The sequence below is a fragment of the Malania oleifera genome, chromosome 1, assembly GCF_029873635.1.
Source record: "Malania oleifera isolate guangnan ecotype guangnan chromosome 1, ASM2987363v1, whole genome shotgun sequence".
In the NCBI taxonomy this organism is placed as follows: domain Eukaryota; kingdom Viridiplantae; phylum Streptophyta; class Magnoliopsida; order Santalales; family Ximeniaceae; genus Malania; species Malania oleifera.
The window spans coordinates 144,694,992-144,705,807 of NC_080417.1; the positions used below are offsets into that span (position 1 = coordinate 144,694,992).

Genomic DNA, 10,816 nt, shown 5'->3' on the forward strand with positions numbered 1-10,816 from the left:
GAAGCTACCTAGAGATCGAAAAACATGAAAGAGAAGAAAGACAGATGTCAAGAGAGGAGAATAATTTAACAATTCTTTTCTTACAACTTAATCCATGCATATATGCATAAGCCAACGCATATGCATATATAATCGAATTGAAAGTACACAAAAGATTATTCCACGCAGTGCTGTGTGGAAGGAAGCAATCCAGGTGCTTTACTGCTCTATATATAATCTCGTGTCCCTGTTCTCCCATGCAGTGCGGTGCAGTGTATACATGTTCTGTACAGACACGGAGAGATTTGAATTAGCCAGAGAGGAGAGGAGATGAGGCAGCAAAAACTGGCCGTGAACGAACTTTACACGGCGGCAGTGAGTGGCGACGAGAAGTTTCTCGATGCCAATAGCGAACATGATTTGCTGAGTTGCCAGACGCCTCTGGGAAACAACATCATTCACCTTGCGGCGGAAGGTGGCAAAACGTCCTTCATTAAGAAAGCTGTAGGGCTGCGCCCTTTTCTTATAACCCAGCAAAACCAGAAAGGAGATACTCCTCTCCATGTGGCCGCCAGGTTTGGGCACACTGATGCGGTCGAACTTCTCTTGCAGGACGGTACTACGACTGCTCCTCCTGATTCTGTGTCGATTAACATTGAAAAGGATGAAGGTGATTTAATATTGGATAGGCGTCCTTGGAGGATGAGGAACTTGGAGGGTTCCATGGCCCTCCACGATGCTATGAGGAATGGTCATGAGAAGGTGGCGCTGCTTTTATTGCAACGAGACCCTCACTTGGCCTCCGTTGTCACCGACGCCGGCGAGAGTCCGCTTTATCTTGCTGCTGAACAGAGGTGGTACCGGAATGTTGTGGAGAAGATTTTAACATCGGGAGCTCCATACAGCACCCAGGGCCCCTGGAGACAGAATCTCTTGCATGCCATGGCGCTTAATATTTGTGAGTTTCCTCCCTAGTCTCCATAAAATTCTAAATGTGTTTTTTATGTTCTCCAAAGAAAAGAAATATGGAAACAGTAAAATTTGAAGATATGAGAATGATTAGATGCATGAGTGATATAATTAATATTATAAAATAAATTAAAGAAGGAAGATATTTGCATTACATAGGTCAAATAATGTGTTGGTTAAAAAGGAGTGGTCTACTTATTGTGTAGGGCAATAAAAATAAGAGTACACTAAAGTAAGTTTAAATGAAATATTAAAGATTTAATATTTCTGAATTTTTTAAAGGAAATTGTACATGATTGCATGCATTGACGAAAAAAAATTATATAATTAATCTCATTTAGTGAGACTTAATATTTGCTTTGTTATTATTGTTACTGATATCTTATTTTATCCGAGTATCATACAGTGAGTCTCACTATTTTTGTAAGTAGTCTTGATTTCATAAAAACAAAAAATTAAATTTCAAAGGGTCTTGGTTCATTCTCTATTTTATTTTATTTTTTTCAAAATAAAAAAAAATCAAAATTTAAAATTAGAGGACTTTCCTTCAAAAATGCAAATTACCCGCCGGGGGTGCCTTTATTTAAGGTCTTTGCCTAACAAGTTGCCGGTGTTTTAATTTTCTCATCCTCATCGCTCTGAAATAACTACCCATTCACTAGGATTGCATCATTATATCCTCTCTTTAAAAATAAAAAATAAAAAATAAATAAATAAAAGGAAAGGAGTCTCGAGCCTCCTTGCGTATTCAAGCCACCCGAATTCCCTTAAGCTGCATCCACCTGCACACACAAGAGACCAATTTCAAGCCAGCGTCAACCCAAAGAAGAAGCCCAAATTTTAGGTCTTAGTTTTTAAATTTGAGGCCCACTGTGGGATTTAAAATCCAACTTGGACTTATTTTAAGTTTGAGGCCCACAATGGGTCTGTGATTTTTTTAAGGCCTACTTGGGCTTATTTCTTTAAAAATTTGAAGCCCAAGCATGTCCAATCTAGCACCTTGGGAATCAAGTGAGTATACCTGTCTGAGGGAGGCGATCCAAGTTTAGGATTGGAAGTAGACTGGCAGAGAACTCGAAGCTGTCTGCCCTGCTTCTGAATCGTAACTGCAGATCGAGAGAGAGAGAGAGAGTGCGAATAAGAGAGTACTAAGACGAGAGAAGATGAGATTTGAGAGAGACACACAACTTGAGAGATGAAAGAAAAAGAAGATGATAGATGAGAGAGAGAGAAAAGGAGAGAGGTCTTTACTCGAGCTGGTGGTGGAGTGAACCAAATATGGCCATGGTGGCAGCCATTGCGAAATTTCTCAAAAATAAAAAAGAAACAAAAAAATCTAATAATTAATTAGTGGTCATGTGTCACCACGAATGGATGACACGTGGTAGGCCTGGGCACTTCCTGCCTTTTCTCTCCCGTTTGAGCCGGGTCAACTTGAGTTGCTCTAGTCGACCTGGTCAAACGAGTTGGATCAGTTCGACCGGGTTGAGCTACTTGAACCGCTCCCTTATTTTAATTTTAATTTAATTCTAAAATTTATGTTTGATTTATTAAAAAAAAAAAAAAAAATAGAAAAAATGCAAAAAAATATCATGAAAATAATGGGAAAAAATCTCTGAATCTTTTGACTTAGAAAGCTCAAAAAAATAAAAAATAAAAAATCACAAAGATAAATAAAATTTGAAAAAATTCCTTAAAAATATTTTAAAATTGTAGTAAAGAAAAATTCTAAAAGAAAATCCTAGGACCCTTTTTGCTTGATGTTAGGTCATTTTCTTTTGTTTTTTGTTTTTTTTCCTTCCCTAGCTTAATGTTTATTGCATGATTTTGTGTCGCCTAAATGTGTGTTTGCCCTTTTCTTTTATATATGTGTGTGGTTGCATGCTTGTGTGTGTGCATACCCCCATGAAGAGGAATATGATAAATTAGGGTTATGTATTCCCCAATTATTGTGTGAGAGGTAAGGATGGGTCGAAACCTGACGGGTGACTTATGACCCACCCATTTAAATCAGATTCAAGTTTAGTAAAAGGTGACCCAGTTATAAATGGGTCAACCCGAACTCAACCTGTTTAATTAACGAGTTTGATGGGTTTGGGTTAGGTACCCATCAGGTGAATCGTTTAATTTGATATATTTATTACATTAAAAAAATATTAATTAAAGAGATGCATTATTTTCTATATTTTCTATTTTTTGTTAAGATATTAATAAATAAAATAAAAGAGTGTTGTTTTAAAAAAATATATATGTCACTTTATATAAATATTTTTAAAAAAATTAAAATAAATTAATTTATATTTTTAAACGGGTTCTTAATAGGTACCTATTCACTAAACGAGAGAGTTTGAATTTATATGTTAGTCACACATTAGTAAACGGGTAAATTCGATCCTGAACCCATTTAACCCCTACCTGTTTATGACCTCACCCAAACCTAATCTGCTAACCCTTTTTGTCACCCCTGTTTTGAACTTAGGGGTTATGCTTTTGCATGCCCTCTAGAAATCAAAGGTGTGGGGGGTTTTATTTTTCACTTCCAATATTTAAAGGTCAGGTAAAGAAAATCCTTAATTTGAAATAAACTCAATAAGCAACTAATCCTCATAGGGATTGTTGGGGCATAGTTTTGATCGGTTAACTTTAGAGGTAATCTTAGGCTAATCAAGTGTCATACTTCTAATGAATGTAAAGAGGTGCTGGTACCTCCTCTTTCCATAATTATATTCTCGAATCTAACCTGATAGTGCAAACTATTAACTATCGGTTTTCCTAGATCTAAGTATGACTTAAAGACTAATGTACTGTTAGTATATTAAATAGGTCTTCTAACCTTAGAGTTAAAAATATATTAGTGGTGATTCCATTGGATTATATTTTGATTTATTTATCACCACACATATTACTCCTTTTGCAGTGCATTTTGTCTAAATCCAAATAAATCTAATCCAAAACATGAAATCCAAACCCTTAAATGTTGATAGTTCATGTTTCTAATTAACTATTGAGATTTTCCAAGAAAACATCATAAAAGAAGTACATGCTATGAATAGTCAGCCAAGTTCACTTTTTAAAACTCGAAAGAATGTGTTTGACTAGAACTTAACACTAGCTTAATTTAAAACAAGAGTATTGATTTTATGAATGCTCTGATATATTCACTAGTACTTAATTAAGTCACAAGTGCTTGACTGGACTAGAAAAGCATCCAATTGTCCAAAAGCACTTGACTAAAAGAGCATCCAACTATCAAAGAGAGAAATTAACTTGAACAATTGAAAGATATTTTTGTTGAAGATAAACATAAAATGTTAATAGTCATGGAGATTAGGATAGGTTTACTTGTAAGAAATACACATATAATTTGTCTACTGTAAATTATGTCTTTATCACTTGAAGCCTTATATCTATATTTTGACATAATATTAAGAGTCTCCTTAGTGGACTTCAATAGCATTGTTTGGGTTCTAATTAATTAATTATCATTTCCTATAAATAAGTCCTATAAATAGGATTGATGCAGTGTTAGTGTCATCAATTCTTAAAAATCACAATAAAATATCACAAGTAATGTGCCATTTCATCATTTCTTAGAACAATATAAATGTATAAAAACAAAACCTAAAGTGATTTAATTATATATATTTTCTAATCTTACTAATTGTTTGATTAACACCTTACTAATAAAGAGTTCAAGTTTAAATTTTCAAAGATATAAAAATCTAAGCATCTAATTCATAACTGATCATTGTTTTTTATAGTAAACAATATCATCCAAATTTATAATTGATGCAAGACAAATGCAAGAAGAATTCAGGATATGTTTAAAAAAAATTAAAATGAAGGGTTCCTTAACTTTACTAGAACACATCTTTGAAATTTACATCCACAGACTAAAATAGCATATACAAATCATTTCTTAATGAGGACATCAATAGCTAAAACTTTGGATTAAGTTAAACTTCAAATCATCTAAATCTATAAAGTGCAAGATACTTGGACCAATAACTAATAGAATTTTGAAACGTTCATATACGATATCACTATTCTTAACATATAAGAACATGAAAGCAAAAATATGTAATTTTGTGTTTTATAATTTTTGGAACAATTTTTTGGTTATTATTATTTTATTCATATCTTAAATCATCAAGGCTTCAAGTTTGATCTCCAAATATACATGTTAGGATATCCAATAGAAAATGTATGTAAGTGTGATAGTTTATGTCAATAATGTCATTGAAATTTCATATTTGGAGCAAGTCAAAAATAAGAAAAACCTACGGCACATTTCCTAAAATAATTATTAAAGAAAAATGTAAATACATAAAAGTTGGGCAACCAAGTACATTCTCTAGTCCAAAAAAAAAACCCAAGATATGCTATACCATCAAATGAAGAAACAAACTTACTCAAGAATCATATGTGTTATAGATGTAACATACTACATTATTAATTTTCTCTTAATCATTAATTTTTTACTTTTCTCTCATTAATTTCTAGACGTATGGGATGGCAAGTGTGTAGAAACTGTAGTGGATGAACATCCGGATCTTGTAAAGCAGAAAGATGAATTTGGAAGGACAGCTCTACACTATGCCGCAATTAGTCGTTGGTCATCAAGCTTTGCTAGTTGGCTATTAAGGAAAGATGTGAGCGCAGCATACGAACATGATGCAAATGGCCTCACGCCTTTGCTTTTAGCTGCAAGTGTGGGTGGAAGGGCTATTATAGAAGAAATATTGAAATATTGTCCAGATTCTATGGAGTTGCTTGATAGAAAAGATCGGCATATCCTTCACGCTGTCATTGAATCAAATAGTTATCGTACCTTTCAAGTGTTATTGAAAAATCCACAGATGCAAAAGCTTATTAATAAGCCTGATAAAGAAGGAAACACGCCTTTACATCTGGCAATTCAAAAGAAAGATTATCCGGTACTTAAGGAACTCTTGACAAACAAAAATGTTGATATTATGCCAGAAATCAAAGTTACTATTCGCGATCATTTGCGAAGTGACCCAGAATTTCAGATTTTTTATGAGAAGGTATGCTATTAACAAATGATGAGCAAATAAATTAATTATGATGATATTGTTCATGTATAATTCTTAAAATATAAATTTAACACTTTTCTTCCTAAATATTTTCTCTTTTGCCTTTTTCTCTGTAAATATTCCTGCTTGTGAATAAAATTCATCATTTACCTATAATAAATTTTTTGCTTGCTTCCATTTTATTGGGACTTTCATCTATCTCTTGTAACTAAATTACTTAAATTCATTAAAAATGTACGTTGACAAAATAGTAATTGAGTAATTAACTATTTTTTTTAGTAAATTTTTTGAAAGGGACTAAACTTAAGTGGACGTTTTATTTAAGGTATCAGTTTTTTTCCACGTGGCAAGAAAATAAAAATAAAATCTCTCACTTAAAATCTTATTTATTTTCAAGTTAATTAACTAGCCGAATTAGTTAATCCTAGTTATGCCTTATAGAGAAACTATAATTCATGTATCCTAAATCTTAAAAAGAAAAAAATCAAAGAGGTCTAATATAACCTATTGAATTTTGGGAAGAGTAGAAAGGGGCTATGAGATGAGAAATAAATTATCTCCTGTTGTTTAGCCTATTTTTACTGTAGATCACCAATTATCCTAAAAAAAAAAAAATTAAATTACCTCTTCTTGCTGCAAAAAACTTTTGAACGAGATACAGAAATTCACAACTTAGGTTAAAGTAGCCTACCATGATAATTTCTTGTGATTAAATATTGTTTATGTATCTTGCAGATTTCATGTCAATATTTGAACAACTGAAATATATATGACAAGAACTTTGAAAACTAAATTTTACGTTTAACATTTTAATTATACCATTGATTTGGATGGATTTGCACGCATGGGGGACTGGGCTGCAGAACGATCTAGTTGACGAGCTCTGGCGACCAAATGAACGCAGCCAGCTGCGAGTCGGGAAGGACTCGAAGGATCCGTTGTCGCAGAAAATTTTATCCATGAAGGAAATGGAATTGTTCAAATCCAGATACTTCAGCAGCGACCCCAGGCCCTTCGGTGAGCTTCTAAAAGAAACATCCGACAATTTGTCGGTGGTCGCCACCCTCCTCACCACCCTGACATTCGCGGCAGCGTTCACCATTCCCGGCGGCTACAACAACAACCCTCCCAGGGAGGGCATGGCGGTGCTCGGAAAGAAGGCAGCGTTTCACGCGTTCATATTGTCGGACACAGTCGCCGTGTGCTCTTCCGTAATCGTGGTGTTCCTCCTGATCTGGCAACAAAGAGACTTCGTGACCTTGAAGCGCCGGATCACCTACAGCATCAGGTTGCTCATCGTTGCTATTGGCGGCACGCTGGTGGCTTTCATGAGCGGTCTGTACGCCGTCATATCCGGTGAAGTGTTGTGGCTCGCCGTCCTCGTCTGCGTCGCCAGCTCCGTCTTCCTGCTCATTTTTGTCATTTTGATCCTCGCGGCTGCTTTTGGCTCTTTCAAGAAAATGTTTAACTTCGTGTTCCTAATTGCAGAAGATATTTTCCTTGAATGGTGAGGCAAGATTTGTAACAATGTGACAGTGATTGGGAAAGTGATAATTTATCAAATCTGTATTCTGGAGTAGGTCCAACTCCCTTTTGTTTCATTTGGATTGGGAAGACTTTTCATATGTTGTTGGGGATTTTTCCTACCTCTCCTCTCTTTGTTCTTCTTTATTGTTGGGGGAGATTTTAAAAAGAAAGGTTTGTGGTCTTGTAATTTGGTTGAATTTATATTTGTATAAATTTAAATCAAAATTTATATTTTATTTAATTAAATTTATTTAAATTTAAATTTAAATACTGAAATTTATTTCTCGCAGTTTAAGTATATATATATATATATTAAGACTTAAATTTGAATTTATATAAATGTAAATAAATTTTGATATAATTTTGTACTATTTTTTATCAAGTTCATGGGAATTTAAATTAGGAGTCCAAAATTCATATTTTTTGATTTAGGATTATTTTGTTTTCTGGAGTGTTTAAAAAACAAAAATTAAAGAGGGGAGGAGGTTAATAATTTATATGACCTTTCTAAAAATTTTACTAGTAGTGAGTTTATTTTTGTATTAACATGGCTAGCTCGGATTTGGATGTATTGCATAGTATCATGGACCCCCAAAATAGGACTCAATTAAAGGCCGCACGTCACTCATTGTGAACTCTCCCCCAACGAGTCAGTCAAATAATCACGCGTTCAAACCTGCAAACACAAACACTAGATAAGTCTCAAGATCCATGAGAAACTAGGAACAACAGGATATCACACGAACAAGATATTCCTATACAAGGAATATTAAGAAAGCAATAAGACACATCCCAATCCAAGGCAACAAAGCACCATAATGAAAGGTACTTGTTTTATTCACATCCAGGAGGATAACCATACAAACATAACACAAGCAAACAAAGATTTATTATAATAAATCCCTGGAGAATACAATTAGAGCAGTCTCTCTCTCCCCATTTACCTCATTACATTGTCATTCCCTAACATCCTCCCCTACTCATTTTATTGACATCCTCGTCGAATTGCTGTAGAAGGATTCTTCAATATTTTGATGTTGGTGTCGTCTTCGAGTTTCTGAACTCTTGAATCTTGTGGCGTGTTGGAGGTTTTCTACTTTTTCCCAACTGTTCTCTTCTTCTCCCAGTCCTATCCACTTAACCAAATATTATTGTTGTTGACGACCTTCTTCATTGACGACTCTGTCTGCAAGGATCTCCTAGACATCTCTGTTAATTTATAGTCTACCTTCTGGAATTGTCGATTGCCTTAACGTCTGTCAGTGTGGATGTAAAGACTCGAAAAATATAATAATAAAAGAAATTGGGAAAAGAGGATTTTTTGCTAGAGGATGAGAAAATCGACGACAGTTTTTTGGAGTAATGAGAAAACCATCAACACTTTTGTAGTTACTACGGGTCGATTACAGGTAAAATAGTAAAAAGGAGCGGGCGAAAACCCAAACCGTCACCGATTTTGTGAGAGTTACATGAAATTAAAATAGTTTTCCCAAGAAGAGGGGTGAATTGGATTAATTAAAAATTTAACCTCTTTTCAACTTCTTACTTGTTTTAATGCAACAACGAGAAAGTAAATCAATCAGCTTATAATCACAACCAAATTACACCACAAAGTATTGAAAAATTAAAAACACAATCCAACCAATCAAAGTATGAAAATCAATCAATCATTCAAAAATGTTATGCTTTTTGGTAGCAGCCCTGTAGTTGTTTGCAAACCTTGCTTTGAATGGAATTTTATTGCGCTTCTCGTAATCAAGATTTCTGCAAATTAATTAACGTACTCCCTTGTGGGTTTCTGCAAACGGTTAATGAAAACGTACTTTCTAAAATCAAGAATCTTCTTTGAATATGGATTTTAAGCCCTACAACCTGCACTTAGCATACACAAGTATATATAGTGCAGAAAAAAAAAAAAAAAGTATGGATGAGAAGAACATCGAGATTTACGAGGTTCGGTTTATCCCCAGTGTAACGACCCAAAGAATAATATTATTTAAATTATGATAAAAAAAAAGAGAAATGAAAATTGGAAACAGAAGAAAGTAGTCAACTTCGTCGACGAATACAGGGGATTCGTCGACGAAGGCTTAATAAAATTCGTCGACGAAGAAATACCGAAAGAGGTTTCTGAGCCGCCTTAATTTCGTCGACGAGGAATGAATTTCGTCAACGAAATTAATGAAGGATTTGTCGACGAAGGACGTGGCTCGTCGACGAATCCAGTTCTATATATATATATATGTGTAAAAATTCGATTTTTTTAACTTACAAAAGAAGCCATTTCTCTTTTCTCTCTCTCCCCCTCAGTTCTCTCTCTTTATTTCGTCGATTTTGGGCCAGAATTATGCCGGATCGACAGTCTGAAGTCACCATGACGCTCCCAGGGAAGTTCTTTCCAAACCTGCAGGAGCAGATCGTTGGTGAAAGCGAGTTGGAAATTATCCCTGAGTTGAGGTAAGGCTTTTTAAGCCGTATTTAGTCTTGCGATAGTTATAGGAAATGATGTACGCATGGAAATACTAAAGTTTAATACTGGAAATTTTCAGTTTCAGGGTATTGGTCAGGAAATCCTACGAGAGTTAGACTAGATTGTTTTGGGGGCTTTCTCAGTAGTCAGGTAAGGGAATAAACTAAAACAGTTGTTTTCTATGCAAATTATTATTAATTATGAGTAAATCTATTTTTAGAAAAGCATATGATATATTTGTTTATTATGAATGAAATGTACGATTGGGAAAATACTGCTATGTTGATTAAAATGTAAATGTATGTATGAGATGTCAGAAAATCATGATTTTAGAATATGAAGTATGACTTTTAACAGCACATGTGTGGCATGAATATTATTTTACATGAAATCTATTATGATATGAAATATTTTACGAGCAAAACATGTTTTTAAGTATTATGAAAAGATGAGTTATGTTGTGATGAATTTGATGAATATATGATAAATGATTTATTTTCAGAATGTATATACCTGAAACGATCCTAGCACGAGGTCATGTATTTATGTTATCGGCACGATGCCGTATTTTTGTTATCGGCACGAAGTCGTATTTATGTTATCAGCACAAGGTCGTATTTATGTTATCGGCACGAGGTTGTATTTATGTTATCGGCACAAGGCCGTATTTATAATAACGGTGCGAGGCCGTATTTATGTATGATTTCGGCACGAGGCCGTACTTATGATATTATGAAAGATACTATATTACCATGTACTATATGTTATCGGAACTCAGATGTTAGTTTAGTTCAGTTCAGGAGCTCGGTACCCT

The 10,816-nt window shown here is 34.3% G+C and overlaps 1 protein-coding gene across 1 annotated transcript; it reads left to right on the forward strand.

The window, feature by feature from the left end:
* Positions 1 to 230: 230 nt before the first annotated feature.
* LOC131145146 (protein ACCELERATED CELL DEATH 6-like) lies at positions 231 to 7,788 on the forward strand. The gene is made up of 3 exons (XM_058094252.1): positions 231 to 937; positions 5,452 to 5,996; positions 6,869 to 7,788. Exons 1-3 carry the CDS (start codon positions 310 to 312, stop codon positions 7,514 to 7,516), a joined length of 1,821 nt encoding a protein of 606 aa, XP_057950235.1. The 5' UTR covers positions 231 to 309; the 3' UTR covers positions 7,517 to 7,788.
* The last annotated feature ends 3,028 nt before the right edge of the window (positions 7,789 to 10,816 follow it).